The 24,644-nt window shown below is 49.1% G+C and overlaps 1 protein-coding gene across 1 annotated transcript in view; it reads left to right on the forward strand.

Moving 5' to 3' along the window:
• NAA15 (N-alpha-acetyltransferase 15, NatA auxiliary subunit) overlaps window positions 1-24,644 on the forward strand; it is a 1,171,626-nt gene that overhangs the window by 328,393 nt on the left and 818,589 nt on the right. Inside the window, exon 4 of the mRNA XM_069631086.1 lies at window positions 5,337-5,494. Within this exon, the coding sequence (XP_069487187.1) occupies window positions 5,337-5,494 (158 nt within the window). The remainder of the gene's footprint in view (window positions 1-5,336; window positions 5,495-24,644) is intronic.

Below are 24,644 nucleotides of genomic sequence, written 5' to 3' on the forward strand. Positions count from 1 at the left end.
TCCCCTTGACTTTAATCATGTTGGTGGGGTCTTTCTGCAGTTTTTTGTAGTTACCTCCATCGTCTAGAAGTGTCTTCACCATGATGTTAAATTGTTCTGTGTTCTGAATCACTATTCCTCCGCCTTTATCAGCCGCTTTTATAACCAACACAACAATGCGAGTATTCATTTCTTGGATCTCAAAATCAGTGCTGACAACAACCAGCTGAAGTGCTCCATTTTCAAAAAAGAAACAAACACCATTCTCCATTATAACAGCCACCATCCAAAGAACCTACGTGAAAACCTGCCTTACGGACAATTCCTTAGAATCCGAAGGAACTGCACCAACACAGAAGAATTAAAGTTTCATGCAAATCTTCTCAAACGGAAACTGATGATGAGGGGATACCCCAAAAATTGCTTAAAAATACGATGAAGAGGGCCCTCTACACGCCCAGAGAAACGCTGATTACCCCAAAAATACATGACCCGGGGGCAGAGAAAACATTGGCCTGCATCTCGACTTTTGGAGCGAACACCTCGCAATGCAGACATGATTATAAAATACTGGCCCATTGTCCAACTCGGCCTACCCGACGAACTATTACCCAGGATGGCCCTGAAAAGGAACAAGAAACTTAAAGATCTATTAACGCATGCCAGAACCTGACGCAAGCCAACAAGATCCACATTATGGAACATGAGGGAGATCAGAGGGCACCATCCTTGTGGTACATGCCAGGCATGGAACCAGACGAAAAAAATGAAATCTTTTTAAATAGGAGACAAGGAATGGGAGCTTCGCCAATTCACCAACTGTAAAACCACCAACGTGATCTACCTCATTGAATGCACTTGCAAACTCAGATATGTAGGTCAAACATCCAGACCGGTTCACAAAAGAATTAGTGAGCACAAATCGAGGATCAGGTGTAAAGTACACACTGCACCCCTGGTATCCCACTTCATGGAAGTACAACATCCACATGATTCATTCAAATGGTGGGGAATTGATCGGGTCACAGGTACCACCAACATTGCCAACTCGCTTAATTATAAAGAATCCTGGTGGATATTTAAACTAAAAACCTTGACTACAGGTTTGAACGAGGCTGCCCCCATGGACTACCAAAACACCATGTGAGCACCTCCAGGCTAACCTCCTCAAGTCCTCACCAGCATGTAGGTACGCAGGGACTTGTCCACAGCTACCCTCGACTAAATACTCACACCTTGATTCAGTAGGTGTTTACCCGCAGTGCCCTCATCATCCAGGCACCCAGTTCTAGCTCCACGCACTACGCTTGCATCCAGCACACCGGCCGTGCCAGCTATGACACTTTCCCAGCACAGCAGGCCGCCACATGTCACGCAGTGGATCAGCCTCCCTTCCCTCATGTGCATATATTCCCCGCCCCTACCTGAACCTATCAGGTCGGAGCTTGTGCGCCGCTTATTTCGAGCGCTCCACCGCACTAGGCTACCATGGACGCCGGATCCTGGCTACCAGAAATGTACGCATGCGTTAAGCCGCAACACCTAGCCGCCAGGCTCCACGCATGCACGGAGCATCTAATGATAACCGCGTGCACATGCGCAGTTATTACAGCCCGACACAGCTCCTTCCCATTGTATCACGGACTTCGGCCACAATACATAGTGCACAGCGACCGCGCGTGAACCGAACTTATGCCCTGCATCATACAGGTGAGGATCTCCAGGCCCCCCCCCTACCAGATCAGGGCCTGGTTTACCTAGGCCTTCCAGCCGCACTATTCGCAGGTGCCACCATCCGCCCCTGCTTCCCTTAGCTACCACAGCACCCTAACTGGTGGCCTCCATTTTGTTTCTCCCTTCCTCTGCAGGGTTTACTTACCAGGCACCCTGATTCATACAAGGCTGCCATCAAGAACTTAAATCTGCACGGGACATTCCCAGCAGATTCTGATTGAACATTGTACCCCCACCTACCTCTGGAGACACAGGAGGTTCCACACTGCCCCAGGGGACAGGTCAGTTGCTAGACTGCCAGGGCCCACAGCCCTTCACTAAGTGTGTTTTAACAGCACTAATCTAGTGCCTTTTTAACTATACTTCCTCTCAACACTATGTGACTTTCACAGAAACACTCTGGTATCCCACTCTGGTCTTTCTTTCCTCTCTTTCCCTTAGGGAGACCTGAACATATAAGGCCCCAGAAGAAGATTGAGAATCTCTATCAATCGAAACGTCAGTGTTTCTTGTGGCAATTTGTTGTAAGACCACACCGAAGAAACACATTGAACTCTCTTTACTTTTACAAACAGGCGTCGGACCAGTCTCTCTCGGTCTTGGACCAGCCTAGGCTGGCCACCACTATTTCTGAACTACCTCAACACAGAAAATGCTAATCACTTGAACAAAATGTTAATCACTTGAACAGAGTATTATATGCTAAGAAATTGAATTCAAATATAATCTTCTACAGTAATGGTACTAGGAGGATGTTTTGCTATGAAACAACAATGTACACACCTCCTACCAAATTTTTCTAAAAAACACAAGTTGTTGCACACTGTAAAGGTTGATTTATGTAAGGTTGAATTTGGAAATTACAAACCTTCTTTTTGTTTAAAAAAAAAAAACACAGCCCTAGACCAGCCTTTGACTGAATTATGCAATGTTAAAATCCTGGTGCTTCACTGTGTATTTCCATGCTTTTTCATGCTTTTTCATTTTTACATTGGATTTCAACTGAATGCCTGCTTTTTATAAATATTATAGAAAAAAAGCTACTTAAGAAATAAAAAAGGCTACCATAAAAAACCTACTAATTGCTAATGGTTGTTTTCTCATCTCATGTTGGGGATCCTTGGACCTTGACATGGGACACATAGGAAGGTGAAATAACTTACTGCCCTAAACCATGTGCAGTACCCGAAATTCTTTAAGGACAGGACCACCCAATGTGTACATACATTTTGATCCCCCAGCCCACTACATCCTGTCCGCTATTAGGGCTGTCCCTCCAGTTACAAATGTGACTTTATAAAACAGCCTGCTGAAACCAAACTAATGCCAACAACTGTGGGCTGCCTTGAAAAGTACTGGCAACCATGTTCAAAATACCTTTTTGGTTAAATGGAAAGCTACATCTGGTTTGATAGTGGCAGATGAGGGGATACAGATAACATTGTCAAAACCCAATCTGATGTCCTTTATTTTTTCCACTACATCTACAGCTGCAGAGCCAATGTCGATTGTCTTATGTAAGTTTCATCCTAAACATATGGTGGGGCTCGCACAGGATGCTTTGTTCTCTGCTGGGACGCTGTGACACCTCTTCCAGGATAACACACCATAACTCCTGATGTTGGGATGAGCTGGGAGCTTCATAGCTGTCCTTGCAACACTATGGGGATGTTGCACCAGGGAGATTACTGGAGCCCGTTTGATCTGGGGCAGACAGGTGATGGAGAAGGGAGCGGGGGAGGCGAATAGGGTTGATGTGCACACTGGGGAAGGGGTCGGCCATTTTCCCAACAGCAAGGCTTGGCCCCTTTTAGAAGGCTTAGAATTGATCAATGTGCTGTGGTAAAGTGAAAATATAAGGGCCTGAACGCCCCACCTTCATGGAATCCTCTCGAAAATGTTATTTGAATCAGCTTCATAAAACCATCCATTTGAAGCTTTTTAAGAGACTTCACTGTATTATTGTTAGTGTGAAGATGCAGCCCTTCTCCCAAATCACTTATGGGCAACATTTGATGCGACTTGTTTAAAAGCTGCTGCACCCTGGTACCCTGTGCTTTGCCTACGGAAACAAACTCTTCCTTTCCTCAGACACCCACTCGAGGGTCTTGAAGCAACCCCACAACAAAAAGCTTTGTCTCTTGCATTCAGTTCGATTACAGCAGACTCAACGTAGCAGCCTTTGAAATTCTACACTAAGAATTATTTTGAGCGCCTTCTAGCTGTGCCTATCTGAACGTCGCCTGCCTGTTCCAAGCAACATTGAGCCTCGAGACAAGCACCCTCCAGCATTTCCTACTTGGTTATCAGTGCATTTGAGTCTAGGACCCCCCCCCCCCCCCCATAGTTACTATGCTATGCAGCAATCTCATTTGTAGCTTGTCACGTCCTGCTCAGACTACTTTCTGTGGAGGTCCCCGTAATGCACTAGTTAATTAACTGTCTTGAAACATTATTTCCTGCAGGGACATCCAACAATTAAGCCCAGCACCACCCTCCCCACCGACCTAAGCGAATACACACAGCTTGCTAGAACCAAGGCAGCTTCTTTGGCCTTTCTGAGGCATGGCACTTTGGAAAACATTTCAAAGGCTGCATTGTGGGATATTGTACATGCCTTTTGTAGACCTCACACCTTGGTTTCTGTTCCCACTGTTACACGCACTTTGTTCAGTTCTGCATAACCTCCTTGGCTTTTTTTTCTTTTTGTTAGTGTTGTCTTTCAGCGGCCGCAAAATAGGCCTTAAAGAGTACTGATCTTATGTCTGAAGGCCTATAGTTCCATTCAGGTCGTAGAAATGCCAAAGGGTTAACGGGAATATGATTATCTACAGATGGTTACACAAGTACTTTTATTGGCTTTACATATACTCTTATAAAATGTACTATTGCCAACCCAGAACAGTGGGAAAAAAATACAATGCAAAAAGGGTTGGTGTGAAACATGTTTTATGAATTGTTTAATGTTTAACCCTTCTTTGTTTTCAGTGTTGGGACCCTTTGGATAGCTCATTTTTGGCGCCTGTTTTTCGCTCATTTGAATGTACGGTTGGTGTTTGCATACCTTCAGTCCAAAAATAAGATTTCTATCAGGTTTACAATTCTCAGTCTTATAAATAGATCTTTGGACTGTTAATGACTAATGCGCTCTTTGCATTATTAGTAACAAGCCCCAAACTGCATTTTTTTTAAAATGATTCATGATCAACCAAGCCATGTTTTTCTGGTAAACATAATTATGGTTCCCACAGATGACAAAGCCTGAGAAGAGCTTTAAAAAAAGGGTCTTTACTGATATATTGGGAGCAATTCTAAGATTCTGTTTTTGAATATTTATGGATACCCGTCTCTTTCCTATGCATGTAAGAGATCACTGTTTTACTGAATTAACTAGTTTTGTTGCATGTTTCACCTCAGTACAGTTTGCTGTTTCCCATTATTCGTCATGTAATTTGGCCAAACCTATTTTAGGGCTCCGCCAAAGGAAGAGCTGTCTGCTAAACTGTTTGTATTGAGCAAGTCTGCTAGCGCCTTAAGTAAAGAAAACCTGTATATTTCCTAATGCCTAAACACCTGTTATTGGGTGTCTTTAAACTACGTTGTTACCTTAACAAGTTTCTCAGGTTGGCATGTCTACGGCCTTCTTCAGAGGTCTGATAAGAAATATGATGAGGCAATCAAATGTTACCGCAATGCACTGAAGTGGGATAAAGACAATCTTCAAATCCTAAGGGATCTCTCTCTCCTGCAGATTCAAATGAGGGATCTTGAGGGTTATCGGGTAGGTACTGCACACCAAGCTGGATACACTGTATGGTGATTGCTTGTTTGAAATGAAACGTAAGAATAAACAAAGGAAAAAGCACATTTTGTTTTTTATGGGTCCTTTTTAAATTGGAATAATGAATTATGGTCTTGTCTTCACTTCTCAAAATAGTGTGAACTGAGAATAAAGCTGCACTGATCCGCACTAAGTTAAGCCAGAGGGCTTTGCACATGTCCTGCCCATGTCCCATTACTGCTCACTTGGAGGACATTTTTGCTTGTGGTTTAGATCTGTTTGACTGCTGCACTAGAGGTTTGTTTTCTGAGGTTTTTGTCCTTAACATTGCTATTGTTTACATTCACATGCAGGGTTGGAAGCTGGTTTCACACATTGCGTGCTTCGAACGGCAGCTAGATTTCCCTTGACCGCACCTGAGAATTATATATTGTATTACTGCATATGGGGTTTTATTTCAACCTGCTTTGCACTGGGCAAATGAACTGTACAGTATACAGAATGTAGGCCTGATTTTCACACTGCATTGGTTTTGTTAAAACTGAGACACCCCCCTCCATATAAAACAATGACAAGTTCAAATTCACAAAATTGTGATTGCCATATCGAAGGTGGAGCAATTGAGAAATAGGTTATATATTTTTGTTTGATAATGCTTGGATTTTAGCACATTAAAATAAAATCTATGACCACGAAACACATTTCATAAATTCATTCGGCTGCAGAATATCTTAACTGAAAGGGGTCTCTCTAGTTGATTCACAGACTTGAGGCTGATTTTGATAAATGCTTAGTTAATTCTGATGAGATAAATGTAACCTTTGCAAAATCACTCAGAAAACTAAAAATATCAGAATGAGAACTTCATGCTTGGTTTTGAAAAAGGCCAAGCAGTGGGCATTTCGGTTCTGAGACCTTTGCAGATCACTCTTCTGCCAACAGCCTCCACCTCGGAATACCAGAATACCTCCTGAAGAAACTACAATGGATCCAAAATACAGCAGCCAAACTACTCAAACTATCCAGAAGAGACCACATCACTCCTGCCCTAAAAGCACTGCACTGGCTCCCAGTAAAACATTGCATCAGATTCAAAACAATGTGCACAACACACAGGGCAATCGGCGGACAAGGAGCAGAATTCCTACAAAAGGAAATAACAATCTACAAGCCAACAAAACTCCTCAGATCAAGCAACAAAATCGTCTGGAACAAAAACCATACCTCAAGAAAAAACTTGGCGGCGCCTCTTTCTCCCACTTATCTGCAAAAAGGAGGAACAACATCCCAAAAGAAATGAGAAACATCGAAGATCACCTACAATTCAGAAAATTACTAAAACCCTGGCTCTTCAACACCACAGATTCAAACTGAAAAACAGAAACAACCGAGAGGGAAACGGAAAAAAGGATGACTAAACGTGACAACACCCAGAACCAACCAGAGAGACTCTTACCACAACAAGATAGGCAACGACTAGTCAAATAGAACACAAGCGACATCCACAAGGACAGAATCAGCATCCCTAGCTAACTTCAACCAACAACCTCACCCGCCCCATAATCGCTACCAGGTATCGTACTGATAGAGATCTGTTTGAATGTTTGCACTCACCACACTCAAACTAAGTTATGGCCATTAGCATGGACACTGACTGCATAAGTCGAGAATGAAGGCAGGTACCACGCCTGGAGAGAACGTTGGGAAAAGGCTGGAAACGATAGCCTGCAAAAAAACAAAACAACTGAATTGGATGATGAATGCCGCCACACGCCACATATGGCTGGAGTAGCCTTAACTAATCAATGCCGTGCACTGACTAAATTGGGAATGCTTTATGGGCCAGATTTGAAGGGATGCACAAACGCCTGCCGGCTCCACATATAAACAGGTGTCACACAGGTGTGAGATAGGTAAGGTTATGAATGGAAGCTGAAGGTAGGTGTGAAAGGGACTGTGAGTATTGGACAGACCCAGATCCGGTCAAATGCAGAAATGATCCCACACCCCACCTGGAGAGAATACAGAAACTCAGCGCCTCACTTGGGGACAAAAATGCCAATTAACCAATCCACTAACAAATTTCCCCCCTCTGCATACACCTCTCAAACTCTAAACCAAACACAACCACAAACCTACAGCACAACAAATCGCACAAACTTCACTACACCGCAACAACAAAACACATAGAATCACACAACAGTACACAACGACTACCGAGCGCAAGCACCCCAGGCTCAGCCAACGGAACCACCGGGCTGAGGCCGCCAACAGCACATCACTGCTCTCTTGCACTTTTCCTGCTTCCTCCCACTAACACACCCCTTTTTTCACTCTTTCAGAGCGCCAGGGGACCACTCCGATGGTGATAGTGCACGGTACAAATATCCTTTAACATTAACATTTGCATAGCATTGTAGATTTTCCATCAAAGCTACCTGATATACTTTCGATAATGCGCCCCATGGCACAACTATTAATTATGGGTGACTTTAACCTAGGATTTAAGGACCAAGTGCATATTGCATCACAATTATGGTACATGCTTTCAGCCTTCGAGGTTGAATGTGGTGATATTCGAGTTGAATTTTGTCCTCCTGATATGCAGCATTTATTCTCATGATCTCCGATTCGGAAAGACGTAATCGAACTCGACTTGATTCTATGACTGTCATGAGACCATTTCTCAGAAACTTTCCGTGCTGGAACTGCAATAGTAATCATCACTAGGTTGTGATCGCTTTCCTTCCTGTGATTAACCTGTAGTTTCAGCACATTGATATGCACGCTCCCAGAGGCAAAGAAATAATCCAAAATGGATTTGTGTGAATCTCACTTCCTGTAGATCTTGATGGTGTATCCCCAGTAGTGTGCCCATTCAGCATGTGAATGATTCTGTTCTCCATTTCCGCTGACCATAGTTGGGGCCACATTCTGCAAGGCCGAAGTTTTGGGTTTGATTAATGATGCAGTTAAACAATTTGTTTAGATCGCCACATAGCAGTATGTTTGCTGCCCTGTATACTTCACAGATGGCATCATTTTGTTATCTGATCAATAAAGACAGGGGCGGGAGTGGCTTTATGCTGCCAATATAGATTAAGGACATGGAAAGGGTCCTTTTTCTGATTGCACGAATTTACAGACTGGAGTACTGTTGTCTGAATATAGGGAGTGTGGTTATGGGATCGAATGATCTTGTGGCCCGAACTTATATAAACTAGAGTCAGGAGACCAGCTGTTGGCCTGCCAACTTTTTTATTTTTTATGGCAGGAATGAAAGCTATTTCAAAGCCATCAATGACAGGGCATATAGTCAGCCAAGTTTCCTGGGCACACATGATGTCAATATTTTCAAGCCAGGTAGATTTTTGCAGATGCACATGGCCTCGAGTGTTCAGGCTGGCTATAGTGGTTATAAGCTCTTTATTTTGGATTTGGCGTCAACTTTGATGTTGGGGGATGAAAGCTTTCGAAAGCCAAATCCAGTCTTTAGAAGAATCAGCAGACATGCTTGTTTTTGCTTCATTTACATTAGTCAAAGATAGGCTAATGTTTTGGGCAACAGTCATTTTAATTTGGTCAGTGGGAGGCATTGAAGTTAGTTCCTTTTGAAAGTCCGAGTCATCAGCTGGTACTTTGGCTTGGCGTTTATCCATTTCATCCACGCAAGCAAGTTTGGTTGCGGCACACATTATTTGAGGCAGATCTTGTGTGATCAGTTATCAGCCTTTTAACTGGATCATTAGACTTGACTTTAGGGTTTGCCACAGCGTCTTTTTTTGTGTGAATTTCAGTGATTTCGAAGCCCATTGAAATCAGTACTCTAGCAGCTTCCAACAGTGTGTTGCAAATGATTCGCGAATCAATATGGAGTCTCACCATGTCATGCTGGTCGTTATTGTAAAATTCAACTACATTTACGTTGTTTGTCTCATTCGTAATGAGGGAACATAGTGAAGGAGACACAATACGTTCTTGCGATTGAGCACAAGGGCGTCATCATTCTCCTCAGTACGTTCCAGCGCCAGACAGTATTTTGAGTCGTTTTTCATTTGCACCAGTGCGATTTATTTATTTTGGCACAATACCACCTGAGGATCTTTCAGGGACCGACTTGTAGTCGTGGTGCTCACTTTCCTTAGGTCCCAATAGAGCATTTGTTGATTTTAGAAAGCTGGAGACAGACCAATTTGTATCTTGATTATTTAGCATATGTGAGGTGTTGCGGTCTTCAGTTAGCCTGTCCCTTTCCTGACACAACGTCATAAAAGGCGGGCTTAGGGGAGCAGGTCGCAACTCTGCTGTTGGCGTCTCTGGTGGAATTAAGATGGAAATACTTACGTTTTTTCCACGAGCAGAAGGCAACAATACCGTAATAGGTAATTTCACTGCAAGTGAGGTTGGCACATTCGTTTGTCTGATGGCCGTTTCCTGGTCCGCAGTTGAAGTTTCAATTTCCACTTCGTCATAGGTTGACAAATCAAGCAAATTCACAGAGATGTCAGAGGGCATATAGGCAGGGAATGTCCCTCACCAGATGAATTCCCCACCGTTGGCTGAAGTGAATCTGGAACTCCAATCGCTTGTTGACCTTTAGTAAGCTCAACAATCGGTCGATCCTTAGGCACTGGGACGTCCAGTTCAGGGGCAGACGCCACTTGTAAGTTCATGTAAAAAGCTTTAATGTTCCGCAAGAACTGAGTTTTTTGTCATTTTGAAAGTTTTAGTCTGGATGTTTTGGGATTTCTTTGACTGAGGCGCTTTCAGGCCGCCCTGTATAGCACACTTGTTAATCCGAGGATTAAAAATCGGCATGGCGGCAGGTTTTGGGGCGACAGATGACTTGATGTCCTCATAGAGATTTTCCTGATCTTGGGTTTGATCTGCAGTGTTTTTCGAACAGACATGGCTGAAGTCAGAGTAGGTTGTATCTCTTGGAGCAGTTTTTCTTTGGGGCTCTTTGTTGCGAGCAGTTGGGGCCTGGCGAGTCATTATCTTCTAACCGGCCTTTCTTACTAGCAAGACCTGAACAGTTAGGAGTAGATACTTTTCTGTTTTTATCAACTGGATTTTGAACATTGTTGATAATACTCAGATCTAAAGTTTTTTTCTCAGTTCTGGATTTGTTTACTTTTGTTAGGTCTTTTAGTAATTTGTTTACTACATCTAGCAAATTCCTCCTCAAGGACGTTTCCACACTAGAGTGGAGTTCGGGTTCCCGTTTGTCAGGTGGCCAAGGTATGTCATCTCGGGTCCCACAGTAAGGTTAGTTTGTTCTTGGGAGTCTATATTAACTGGGGCACCGAAAAGGCCGGCGCTTTTGTAGGTTCAAATACATCATCAGGGCCTGTTGGTGTTTGCCTGCATTCATTGTCCACCGCCAACGAGAATTCACCTACTGCGCGCACCCCAAGAAGACAGGCAGTGTTTGTGTCCACTTGCACAGTTTGGCGTACACGCTGAGTTTTATCCGTAGTAATGGCAGTATTCGTGACAAACTGGGTAAGAGTGTTAGGATTAGGGATGAATTCAAAGGTAGGGCAGGTGTTACCAGAGTCTTGAAGCGCTCGTGTCCTGTAGTGTGTCAGGGTTTCTGACACTGACAAAAACAGTGAATTTGAGGGCGCATCCATATATGCGTCCGAAGGGTACCTAGCCACAACACCCCAAGCCAACACACGTAGCATTGGATCCCCAAAGGCAGGGATCCACGTGAAACTGAAAAGCACCCACCGTTGTCCATGGCAAGTGAGTGGTCAAGAAGAGAGGCATCAATAGTCTCCATACTAGCACAAATCACTCCCAAGGTAGAAGTCCCACATCCTCCATGTTCAACAGAACAGGGAGCTGCATGTATGGAGGAAGGCGATGCCAGTTTGCGTAAATTTGTGCAGCTTGTTAGACTGTTGGAAGATGGAATAGGAGTGTACACGTTGCAAACGTTGAAGACATTTGAAAAAGGACCGGTAAAAAGTAGATCAGGCCGTAAAGTGGGAGTCTCCTTTAATGCAGCAGTATGGATACAAATTTTTTTGGAAACAAAGTCACAGCCATTGGGACGAGCACTTACTTGGGTAGGTGGAGGGTCTTCATAAGCCACCTTGCTAACAGCTGGGCAGACAGAAGAGATGTCCATACAAATGGACCCAGCGGATCCCTGCCGAAGTCGCGGGCGTGTGGAAGGCTGTTTCAGTAGTCTTGTCTTTGAGCGTGTGGTCGATTGAAGAGTAGGACGCAGTTCTGGCTTCCATGAGAAAACTGTCCTCCATAACTCCAAGACTAAGCTGACTCCCCGTTCGCTGCGCGTGAGTCGAGTGTCTTTGAGGAGTGTTTGGGCTCTGCCTCCAGGCAGCACAATAGAGCAGGAAAATAGGATTCAGGCAAAGCAGAGTTCAGAATTCACTCCAAGACTCAGCTTTTTTAGACAACTCCATAGGCATCATCTTTTCGTGCGTCACACAGCACCCTCAGTGCAGTGGCACAGGGTAACCTTTTTAGGCGTTCCCAAGGTTTAAATACCTTCTCTGGGATAAATGTTTCCCAGAGAAAGTGAAGGGAAATTGACTTTGCTAGTCTTTTCAAATTCCTAGACCCAGCGCACCCTATCTTCTAATAAGTGCTGGTCGGATTACCGAGTATCCCCTGTGGCTAGAAACTCATGTAGCAGTCAAATGCTACACTTTCCTATCGAAATGGCTGGTGGCAGTGGTTTTACAATGAACTACCATGATTTTTCCCGACTGCGAACACCGGTAGCATTAAATCGGTGAAGCCATGTTTTGCAAGATGGCGTCTGAGCCTCCTTGGTTTAAACTGGTCCCGGTCTTCTTTTTTCGACATTTCTTTTTGGAAAGGTCCTTCTTGAGTTTGTCTCTGTGCGCCAAACCAGGTTTGGTCCATTTGCCTTTGCCGGGCTTCAGGGCTGAAGGCGACCTCTGGCGCCCGAGTGTCTGGGATGGGCAGGAAGTGAGGGAGGTGCCCGAAACTGCCTGTGCTTAGTCTCCTAGGAGACCCAAATGCACTCTGCTGTGATTGGCTGGCTGACTGTCCGGCAAGGACAGCCACCCTGCTGGGTGAGTGACAGCTAGCCTGGAATGAATGGGAGAGAACTGAATAAAAGGCGAGTCTCTTGGCTTGGAAGGCAGATTCGACCACTGGAACGAAAGACCCGAAGACTATCTTTAAGAAGGACGGCTGCTGCAACTCCTGGACCGTTGGTTTGCCCCGTGAAGCCCTGCTGCAGGTCCGAATCGTTAAGGTCACCTCGACAGAGAAGCCCTGCAAGGACGACTTCTCCCTTTGAGTTGGTGGGGCCAATCAACTCAACACTAAGCCACCTGGATACCATTCTCAGAGCTGGTTGTATTTTCCTCAGAGTGCTGCAGGAAATCGAATAACTAGGGAGAGGGACACCAGTTTGTGTGCTTTACTACAGCTACCGGAATCGAAGGTTTGCCAGTTGCCAGCTTGGACCAGTCCCAGTGCAGTGCAGGAGTCCCCTGATGTCCTCCCTCTTGTCCCCACGACTGAGCCTCAGGTATAGCGAGATCTGCAGGAACAGAAGTCTTCAGCTGCACCTTTTTCTTCATTAGTAAGGTACTGTGAAACGAGACTGAGAGTACTTGCCTCTCGCAGTGAAAGTGCTTGAAACTTTCCCAACTTGAAGGTCTAATCAACTTGTGACCCAACATATGATTCTTTCTTTTACAAACTACTTCTGGGAACTTTGGCAAAGACCTTTCCGTTTTAACTACCAGAATCACTTTATCCTATACAAGACTTCAGCCATTGACTTTGGCCTGACCTATTGCATTGAATTAACTCCTCTGAACTCGCAAAGTATTTACACTAAGAGTAACTGTAATCTTTTTATTAACCTATGCCTTTTTGCTCCTCCTTCAAAGTAGTTTAAATGCCTCAGAAACATACAGTGTAAAGTACTGAAGTATATTTGTGTAATATAGATTGCCTCCTTCTAGTGAAAGTTTTATAACTGACTGTGAAATAAATTAATAAGTATTAATCAAAGAAACCTTGAGTGTACGATCATTTGAATGCTTGTTATTGTAGACCTCTGTGTAACATCATTACAGCTCACATTCCCCTCTTGAGATGAGCCTGGCTGCTCAGCAACGCTACCAAAACTGTAGTACAGACTTATACCAAAGGTTGGTTTGCTTACACCTGTAGTCCTAGTTGTGTGTAATGGTCCGAAAGGGTACTGCATACAAACTCTGCCTAACAGCAGTGTGTGAAATACAAATTAGCCATCATCAAAGCCAATTGGGCCTTGTTCGGCAAGAATTGATATAGTAACCCTGTGGGAGACTACACAACCCTTGTCCTCTTAGTATTAGGTAACCCACCTGGTCTGTACTACACAAGTTGGTAGTGTGGCTGAGCAGCCAGACTTATCTCAAGAGGGGTAAATTTGAGCTATACAGCTGTAGCATCGAAATTCACAACTACAAGTATCCGTCTAACACTTAAACTTTTCCTGTAAAATACTTATTTAACAGTCAGCTTAAATAAGAATTCTTTAAAAAGGGCAACGTGCAACAATAAAAAATACACTCAATACTTTCTCAGAATCAAGTCAAGCAAGTAGATGCTCTTTAGAGATGCTTCATACACACTTCCTACACTCTCGGTTGACTTCACTTACTAGGACAGTATTGGCATTTATATATCACTTTTGTACTTGGTAAATTCTGAGGTTGGCAGAAAGGAAAGGTTAAAGGAAGGAAAAAGGTTAAAGAGGTTCTCAGAGCATGTGAGCACTTTTAAATCTTCCAATGAAGTCTAGATTAAAACCTTTCCCAGCAATATTAGTTAAAAACCAATGTATCAATGGATTAGAAGAGTCTGCAAGGAGCCTGGACAGCCAAAGTAAATTGGAGCAAAGTCTGTGGAGCTGACGCACTTCTTAAATCGCAAAATGTCTTGCACAAAGTGAGTTTGTTGAGGAAAATCACTGTTGGACCACAAGCTGTTACACTTGTGAAAGTTAGAGCTACAATCGACTCTCTTGAAAATTAGCTACTACAAATCTCAACTGAGACGACCAAGCTACAGACTGAGTCTGAACAGTACCTTTGAATTGAAGAAGAGGATCCAGCTGGCTTCTGTCTGGTTGCTGTGATACAGAGCCTGTGTTCCTGGGCCTCAGTCGTGGGGACAAGAGGGAGGACGTCTGGAGGACTCCTGCACAGCAATTCAAAGGTCGGCAATCACTACGGGCGTTCTTTGGATCAGCAGCACTTCACGGTTTCAGCTCTTGGCAAACCGCACCGCAGCGGATCTTGGACACCGGTTGGGCCTCCTTCACTCCTTGAGTCCAGCACTCTGGTGAGGTGACTCGAGCTTGGGTCGTCCTGCTTCGGGAGGGTCCTCGGTACTTGACTACGGATTTCTCGACCCCTGGCACTCGGTTGCAGCAGCAGCAACGAAGTACAGCCAGTTGGGGAAGGTCTTCCAGCAAAGTTCCTCTTGGGGTTAGGTCCTACTAATGCAAGGGAAGAAGTTGTTCCGTCCAGAGCTTCTCTTGTCAATCAGAAAAAGGAGTTTCAGCACAGCATCGGGGCTTCACCGGGCAGTTCAACGGTCCAGGAGGATGCAGCAAGCTTCGTTCACGGTTTCATCGTCGAGTTGTTCTTCCCAGTGGTCGACTGTCTTCAGTCAAAGAAGCCTCGCCCTTTATGCAGGTTTCTACCATTCATGCATAGCCTAGCTGTCACTCGCACAGCAGGGTGGCTGTCCTGCAAGGCTGCCTCCTGAGGTGCAGGGTAGGCCTCAAACTCCAACGCCAAGAGTCTTTGAAGAAGCCTGGCCCAGTGCGGCAAGCACCTTTGCAGGCGCGTGGCATGCAGCCCGACAAATGGCGGCTCGTCCGACACCATCCCCCTTTTGAGGAACAGGTAGGTGAATGAGTTTGCAGATGAGACTGGTCTTCACTAGGTATGTGGCCCACATCATACCCTTCTTTGCAGGGCAGGTACACCCCACAGACAGTAAGGCAGACCTCAGGACCTTCAAAGCCACGCGCCCATGCCCGCGCCTCGGGAAGCTCCACCAGCCTGCGAGGACAGTTTTTTTTTTTTAAAGGTTTATGACCCTTATGAGGTCTCTGCAGATGGGTGTCATCCTTAGGGATGAGATCAAGGACATGCCCCCACCGGTTCTGCCGCTAGCACTCACGGCAACTGCGCCCTTGGTTCCAGTGCTTCTGGCTCCTATGCAGCCACAGCTGCCCGTGCCGGTTCCCACTATGCCAGCACCACCACAGCCGCCACAACAACTGCCGGCTCTGGTCCGTACACCACAGCCATAGGCACCCAGCACTCCTCCTGCGGCTCAGGATCAACAGGACACCTTGGTTGTCACGGATGAAGAGGAGGGCACGCCAAGGCCTTCCACAAACTACTTACCGGCTTGGTCGAATATTTGGGCCTTCCTCAGCCCGAGGTGGAACAACCAGAGGCAGAGGGGGTCTTGCCAGAGGTCCTCACTCGACCCCACGCCTAGAAAGGGAATTCTGATGCAAAAGGACGTGGTTGTGCTGGCCATAATTGGATGGCTTAAACCCCATTAGGCGCAGCCTAACAGGTGCCTCGATGCAGGGTTAGGGAGATGGTGGGTGACCCCCCTCCTCTCTCTCCCCCCCCCCCCCCTGCTGTTGGCACTCCCACACTCTTTGGTGATCGCCGCAGCTTCCATCTACTCCAAGCCGCAGTAGTCTTCGGCCACATCCGCCTTGGCACTCCTGGGAAAGGAGGAGAAAGCCCTGGAAGGATACGGGAAGAAAATGTACTTCGTCAGTCTAATGGGGATGCTATGCCTGCAGCTGTCAATCAGCGGCTTTGGCTGGAAATAGTCTACTTCCTTCTGGAAACTTCTGGTGCAAAGCCAGGCACACTTCAAGGCGGGGCTGACCGAGGCCAAGATTGTCACCCAAGACATAATAGTCCACAAGGCTCACATCAACACTTCTGGCCATGCTGTCTGCATCGCTATGGACATGAGGACGGCCTGGCTTCAGGCGACCAAGTTCAACCCGGACGTACAGGAACACATTCTGGACCTTCCCTTTGTGGGTGGCGACCTCTTTCAATCGACCACGGACGAGGAACTGGATAAGTAGAAAACAGTTCCCAGACTGCAAAATCCTTGTCCATCCTTACGAAGGCTACTCCGAAGCCATACAGCCAGATGCACCAGCGTTCAGACAAGGGTCGGTCCTTCGGCAGGTTCCGGGGTTTCCAAAAACAGCAGTCTAGGCAGCCGTACAAGTTTCCCAGCCAGCACTGGCGCAAGCAACACATCACCTCTGATTCCACAGATTGGGACAACAACTTTGTTGGTGGAAATTTACGCTCGTAGAGAGTCAGGCGGGGGAAGGAGTTTCAGCCTCCCAGCGGGTCTGGGCTTCTATTCACAGATGTTTGCCATACTCAAGAAGACCCAGACTGGCCTGAAAGTTGTGTTGGACCTTTCCACCTTGAAACTTTCCCTCCCTCTTCAAAACTTCAAGATGGTTACCCCAGCGCTTATAGCAGAGACATTGTGCAGGGGAGAATGGATGTGCTCCCTGGATCTAAAGGATGCTTACTTGCACGTCCCAATCTGGCAGTCCCATCGGCCCTTTCTGAGGTGAAGGATCATGGGCTTCCACTTCAAACCCTTCGGCCTCAATTTGGCTCCCAGGGTCATAACAAGACTGATGAACGCGGTGGCCGCCCTCCTCAGGGCCCAGGGTCACCACGTCTACCAATACCTGAACGACTGGCTCGTCCGGTCAAGGTTTGCGGAAGCAGTCCCCCACACAGCCTCCACCCTCATGCTTAAACTACAGGAGTTGGGATTTTCCGTCAATCTCAAGAAGTCACACCTGGAACCCATGCAGTCTCTGGTTTTCCTGGGCCTCATCTGGGATACTGGCTCTGAGAGGATATTTCCCTCTGAGGACAAGATGTGGGCCACAGCGGCATTTATTCAGCAGAGCTGTGCCCTCTGGATGGTGGTACCAACATCTCTTGGGCATTATGGCAGCATGTCTCCTAGCAGTGCGCACAGGAGGCTCAAAATGAGAAGATTGCAGTTGCACTTCGCAGCCTCCTGGAATCGGGAGATGAGTTCCCAGGAGGAACTAGTCAACATCCCACCACACCTCCACCAGGATCTGGTCTGGTGGAGCAAGGACAGCAACTTGCAGAGAGGTAGGCCATTTCCTTCGCCAGCTCCGCAGGTCACCATCACCACTGATTCATCCCTGGAGGGTTGGGGAGCTACACTGGACGGCCAGTGTCCATGGAGTAGGGTCCCAGCAGGAGGCCCACATTAACTGCCTGGAGTTGATGGCCATCTGGCTCACTCTCAAGCCTTCCTGCCGATGATCAGGAGAAAGGTGATCCTCATTCAAACGGACAGCTCCACCAGGATGTATAATATCAACATGCAGGGGTGCACCAGGTCCCCTACCCTATGCAGGCTAGCAGTCAAATCTGGCAGTGGGCCCTGGAAAACGGCATGCACTTGACAGGAATTCACCTCCCGGGGGAGTCCAACCTGGAGGCGTACAGGCTCAGCAGGTTGGGTGCAGACCACTACGAGTGGCAACTGGACCACCAGGTCCTTCAGGGGATCTTCAACAGGTGGGGTCATCCTCAGGTGGATCTCTTTGCCACCTGGCACAACAGGAGGTGCCCCCAGTTTGCGTCCTGACAGGGCTGGGGCTCACTGGGCGATGCAATGCGGATTCAGTGGAACAACATGCACGCGATTGCCTTCCCTCTCACTCCCCTCGTCCACAGGGTAGTATGCAAGATACAGGAGTCGAGCACCAACAGATTATCCTCATAGTTCCATGGTGGCTGGCAAGGCCTTGGTTCTCGGACGCCTCAGCCTGTCGGAGCAGCCACTGATACACCTTCCGCTGGAACCAGCTTACCTACTCCAGCTTACCTACTATCTCAGCAGGGAGGCATGGCCATCCACCCCATCCCCCAGAGGTTAGACCTTGCAGCATGGTTCCTGAACAAGTCAAACAAAGGCATCTGCATTGGTCGCAGGCGCACCTGGACAGCATGTAGGGTGCAAGGAGTGATGCTACTAGGAGCCAGTTCAAAAGCAAGTGGAGCATGTTTTGTCACTGGCCGGCTTCTACTGAGATCGATCCACTGATCTGCACGTTGGACAACGTGCTATCCTTCTCTGCACACCTTGCTCATTTGTGGGTGCACGTAGACACATGCTGCACCTATCTGGCAGCCATCAGAGCTTACCGGAACTTGGAGGTGTTTTTCTTCTCCAACATGATGGTTAAGACACCTCGCGGGCCTGACCAGACTCTAACCGCCTATGAAGAAGCCAAACTCGGTGTGGGATCTCAATGTGTTCCTGGGCGCCCTAGCGCATAAACCATTCGAGCTAATGGCGTCCAAGGACATCAGGCTGGTCACCATTGAGACAGCCTTCTGGTGGGCCTTACTTCTGCACGCAGGATCAGTGAAATTCAGGCTTTGGTGGCTTTAGAGCCGTATACTACTTTTCATAAAGACCAGGTGGTGCTTGGAGTGCACCCAGCATTTTTACCTAAAGTGGTCTCTTCTTTTCATCTAAATGATGATAGTCCTAACAACTTTCTACGCAGATCTGAAGGACGAGGCTCAGAGGGTACTGCTCTGTCTAGATGTTAGGCAAGCCCTAAAATTCTACCTCAACAAAACTAAGCTTCCGCAAATCAGATGCTTGCAAGGCCTCCATAGCAAGATGGATGGCTACGGCCATCAAGGAGGCATATAAGGGGCAGCATAAATCTTTGCCAGCTAATATGCATGCACACGCTTTCAGAGCCAAGGCCACAGCGGTTGCCTTTAAGAGGCATGTCCCTTGGCAGGTAATCAGCAAGGTGGCTACATGGGCTAAGCCTTCGGCCTTTGCCTGGATGCCAGCTCCCGGTCGGATGCATCATTTGGTCAGGCAGTTTTGAGGAACTTATTTTCGTAGGAGGGTCACCTCTTCACCCTGGGGCTACATTTAGTACAGTATGGAGGAAAAGGAACGAGCCGTATGAGTAATTATTAGTTTTCCAGCATGGGGTCTGGCATGGATTCACATGCTCATGAATATTCCCCGTCGTCAGGCCGGGAATCCTCGGTATAGAAAAAATCAGTATCAGTTTCGTTTCTGATCTGTCTATCTCAGTAGTAACCAATCACTGGTCTCTGGGTCATACTGGCCCCAGCCAATGACTGCCCTCTCCCTAAGCCCCACCCCTGGCAGCCATCCTCAGATTTTTACCGCACATTCAAGTGTTGGGAGTCCTCGTGCTTAGCTCTCGAGCTTTTGCTGCGTTTTCGCGCTTTTTTCAGGAGATTTTCTCATTTTTTACATTAAAAGAGCCTCAAGCTCCACCGTTTCTACTTCCAATCAACGGGGATCCGTTTCAGAGTTTTCTACGCCCCTCAAGGGTGAAGATTTCATCGAGTTACGCTTTTGGAGGATTCCAGAAGTTCCAAGGCCTACCCTGGACATGGCCCAGGAGAAAGGGAGCTCGACGCCCGGGAAGCTATTCAGGACCTGCCCTGGATGCCAGCTTCAGAAAGTTTTCAAGGAGGACGAGCATTCGTTATGCCTCTACTGTCTCCATGAGGACAAGACGCACAAGAAGGACTGCGCGCTTTGTGGAAACATGTCGGAGCGGACCATGAAGGATCGCCACCTCCGTCTCGCCAACTGGCTAGAAGGTAAGAGCCCGCCAGGCGAGAAGTAGTAGTCCGAGCGGTCTTCTAAGTCCTGTGATGGTCCTCTGGCACAAAAGGCTAAGCACCGCGAGTCCGTGGGCACCGGGAGCGCCGAACGGTCGGGCTCCTTGGCTGCCAGGCAGGGCGCACCCTCCCCGGCGCCATCGACCACGAGCCAACGCTCTGGCTCGGGTAAGAGGAAGTCCGAGAACCCGGCGAAGCTTCTGGAGAGGCCCCGGTCGATCTCGAAGACTCTGGCAGAAGGGGAGCGAGGCTCGTACCCTCCCCCGAAGGTGAAGGCCCCAGGCGCATAGAAGGTGACGTTGGCTCTGATTCACCCTGCTAGGACCTCGATTGAGGATGTCGCTGCGGCCCTGGCTCAGCCTGTGGAGGCTACACCAGTGGAGGCGTCCTCAGGTACCAGAGTCTCCCTGCCACCGAGGAGGGAGTCGTCTTTCAGGCCCATCGAGAAGAACCCCACGAAGTCCTCGTTGGAAAAGGGGGGAAGAGGGGGCGGTGGCCGTCGTGGATACGGACACGACCTCTGAAGAAGAGCTCATCCAAGTTGTGGAGGAGATCCAGCCCATCGGGAGGGATCCCGACGAGGGCGATGATGAGGGCGACTGTGACGCAGACGAGGCTCCTCAAGAGTCCTCGCTCCCGTCGTTTCCGGCGCCGCAGGACACCTCGGTGGCCATTTTGTCACCCATCCAGTCCTTATGCTCGGAGATAAGGACTAGGTTGCCCCTTCCCCCGATGGAGGAGCCTGAGCCAGACCCGACGGAGGATCCGGAGCCAGGACCTTCGGGGAGCCCACCGCTTAAGAGGAGGACGACGCATCCTAGGCCTCCTCTCCCGCCTCTGCGGCCTTCTCTGCCTCCCTCCTGGTCCACTACCCACAGGGATCATACAGGCATGGACACGACTACGACGGGTACGGATGACGACAGAGGCGATGACGGGACGTGTCACCCGCTGCCCGGGCGTCCCTGCCCGACGAGATTGGATCCTTCCATGCAATGATCTCCAGAGCATCCGAGCTCTTTCAGCTCTGCCCCGAGGAAAAGGAGGGGTTCTTTTACCAGCGGCGCAAGGCTAAAAGGAAGACTGTCCTCGCCGTACCGCTTCTTGATGACATCTGGGATGAGGGGCTAGCCCTCCTCAAGAACCCTGCCACGGCTCCTGCGAAGAGGGACTGGTACGAGAAGTAGTACCCCGATGCTACCCCCTTGTGCCTTAGGGCACAACCTACCCCAGACTCAGTCGTTTCAGCGGTGGCCAAGAAGAAAGCGGGGGGGGGGCATCTGCCTCAACCTCCCCTCCGGACGGCGAGGGTAGGAAACTGGATGCGATGGGACGGGTCATCTCATCTGCCGCGACGACCATCAAGGCGGCCAACGCCCTGGCCATCGTAGCCCGCTACGACAGGGAGTTGTGGTTCAAGATCGCCCCTCTCTTGGACTTCCTTCCGGATGCCAAGAGGGCTGAGGCCCTGGAAATCTTGCAGGAAGGTGAGATTGCCTCGGACCACGCCATTACTGTGGCTACAGACATCGCCGACATCGGTTTCCGTCAGTTGGGCAACAGCGTTTGCCTGAGACGACGAGGATGGCTCAGGGCGACAGATTTACGCCATGACGTTCAGACCAAGGTTTTGGACATGCCCTTCGATCGGAACAACCTTTTGGCAAGGCGGTTGATGAATCCCTTCAGGCGATCAAGACGGACACAGAGACGGCCCGTGCACCGGGTGTGCTCCAACAGCGACGGCCGTCCTTTCGGAGCTCCGGAGGCAGACACGGTGCCTCCAAGGGAGCCGGCAGCAGCTCCTCTACTTACCGTCAAGCGGCAAGGTCTTCGTTGCAGGAGGCCTACAGGGGACGCGGCAAGACAGGTGGATCCCGCCATCGTCACCAAGGTGGTCAAGGAGGCAAAGCGGCCTCCAAGCAAGATTGAACCGTCCGTCGGGCCCCCGCCGAAGCACCCCGCTGGGAGGCCGGCTGACGAAGTTCGTCAGCGTGTGGGAGTCTATCTCCACCGACCATTGGGTGCTGGACGCCCTGGCCCTGGGGCAAGCCCTCGAGTTCCAGAAGAAGTGCCCCCGCATTCCTCCCGTGGCCAGGAAGGAAAATCGCGTCCCTCAACTGCTGTTGGAACTAAGGGCGATGCTTAGAAAAGGTGCCATCGAGCTCGTCCCGAAGAGGCTTCGGGGCTCCGGAGTTTACTCAAGATACTTCCTCGTGAGGAAGAAGACGGGAGGATGGCGTCCCATCCTTGACCTGCGACGACTAAACAAATACATCCAGGCACAGAAGTTCCGGATGGTCACCCTCCAGCACGTGCTGGGACAGCTGGAGGAGGGCGATTTCCTGTCGTCGTTGGACTTGGAGGATGCTTACTTTCACATCCCTATTCTAAAGAGGCACCGAAAGTTCCTCAGGTTCATGGTCAAGGGGCGGCACTACCAGTTCAAGGCCCTCCCGTTCGGATTACAATCGGCGCCCAGGGTGTTCACCAAGTGCCTAGCACCGGTGGCGGCGCGGCTGCGCCTGCAGGGGATCCACGTCTACCCCTACCTGGACGACGGGCTCATACGGGCAAGGACAAGGGAGCTCGCCGTGGAACACACTGTGAAGTCCATCCAGCTGCTCACGGACCTGGGGTTCTCCATCAACTTTCCAAAATCCCACCTGGTCCCGTCGCAAGTCGTCCTGTTTCTGGGAGCACAGCTCGACACAGTGGCGCGGCGGGCCTCTGTCGGAGGAAAGGATAAGGACCATCCTAGGAAAGGTGCAACGTCTACTGGCCACGGACGTGGCCAGAGTGAGGTCTATCAAGTCCCTCCTCGGAATGATGTCCTCCTGCATTTATCTGGTGCCCCATTGCAGACTTCGGATGCAGCCCTTGCAAGAATTTCCTTGACGCCCACTGGATCCAGACGACGGGCAGCTTTGAGGACAGGATCTCGCTCGACGAAACGTTCCGTCAGGCGATACGATGGTGGGGTGTCCGCGCTCATCTGACAGCGGGAACAGGCTTCCTAGCCCTGGCCCACCAGGTGACGGTGACGACGGATGCCTCCCTGGAAGGTTGGGGAGCGCACACCGGGGGCCTCCACCCGAGAGAGGCCTTTGGTGGTCGGAGGAGACGACTCTCCACATCAACATCTTGGAGCTCCGCGCAGTGTTCTGGGCCCTCAGGTCCTTCCTTCCGTCCCTCAAGGGCAAGGTGGTGAGGATCTTCAACGACAACACCACCACGATGTTTTACATTCGGAAGCAGGGCGGAACCAGATCCCCTGCCCTGTCCAAGGAAGCCCAGGATCTGTGGCATTGGGCCATCGCACAAGGGATGTTTCTGGTACCCTTTCATCTGGCAGGGATAAAAAACACCATCGCCGACTCACTCAGCAGGGAGCTGCGCTTGTGCCACGAGTGGGAACTGCGCCAGGATCAAGTGGACCGACGATGGGGCGAACCCCAGATCGATCTCTTCACGACGGCGGTGAACTAAGTGCCGGAGGTTCGCCAGCAGGTTTCCCCAACTGAGGAGCATGGGCGATGCTTTCTCGTTCCCCTGGGACGGCCTGTTCCTTTATGCATGCCCGCCGTTGCCGTTGCTAATCCGGCTCGTCAACCAGCTCAAGAGGTCCTGGTGCAGGATGATCCTCGTCGCACCGGCGTGGCCGATTCAGATCTGGTTCCCGGACCTTCTGGACTTGTCAGCGTCCACACCAGTCAAGCTACCGACGGACGCGGATCTTCTCTCCAGAGAAGGAGGCGCCATTCTTCATCACGAACCAGAGTCGCTGAACTTGCAGGCCTGGCTCCTGCAGCACTAGAGTTTGGAGGATACGACATCCCGGCCGACTGCAGAGAGGTTCTTGCAAAGGCCAAGGCATCCTCAACTCTCAAGTGCTACGGACACAAATGGAAGAGGTTCTCTGTCTGGTGCCGGGCACAAAAGATTTAACCCTCTGTGGATTACGGCCCCTCGAGTATTGCCGTACCTACTGTCTTTGGCCAAGGCTGGCCTATCTCACGCTTCCATCAAGGTACATCTGGCTGCCGTCTCATGTTACACCAGAACTACAGGACGGGCGCCCCTGTGGTCTCATCGTCTGTTAAAGGAATTTGTGAAAGGACTGTTCCGATCATTCCCGCCGGTGAAGGCCCCTGTCCCGGCGTGGGAGCTCAACGTGGTACTAACTAGGCTCATGGGGGCCCCATTCGAGCCTATGCATTCAGTGCCGTTGAAGTTTCTGTCGTGGAAGACAGCATTCCTCGTGGCCATCACCTCTGCACGACGAGTGGGAGAGATCCAGGCCCTATCTTGCAAGCCTCCATACTTGACTTTTCACGACACGAGGGTGGTGCTGAGGACGCACCCCTCCTTCATGCCCAAGG

Source organism: Ambystoma mexicanum, chromosome 6q (genome assembly GCF_040938575.1).
Source record: "Ambystoma mexicanum isolate Mex_15411 chromosome 6q, UKY_AmexF1_1, whole genome shotgun sequence".
In the NCBI taxonomy this organism is placed as follows: domain Eukaryota; kingdom Metazoa; phylum Chordata; class Amphibia; order Caudata; family Ambystomatidae; genus Ambystoma; species Ambystoma mexicanum.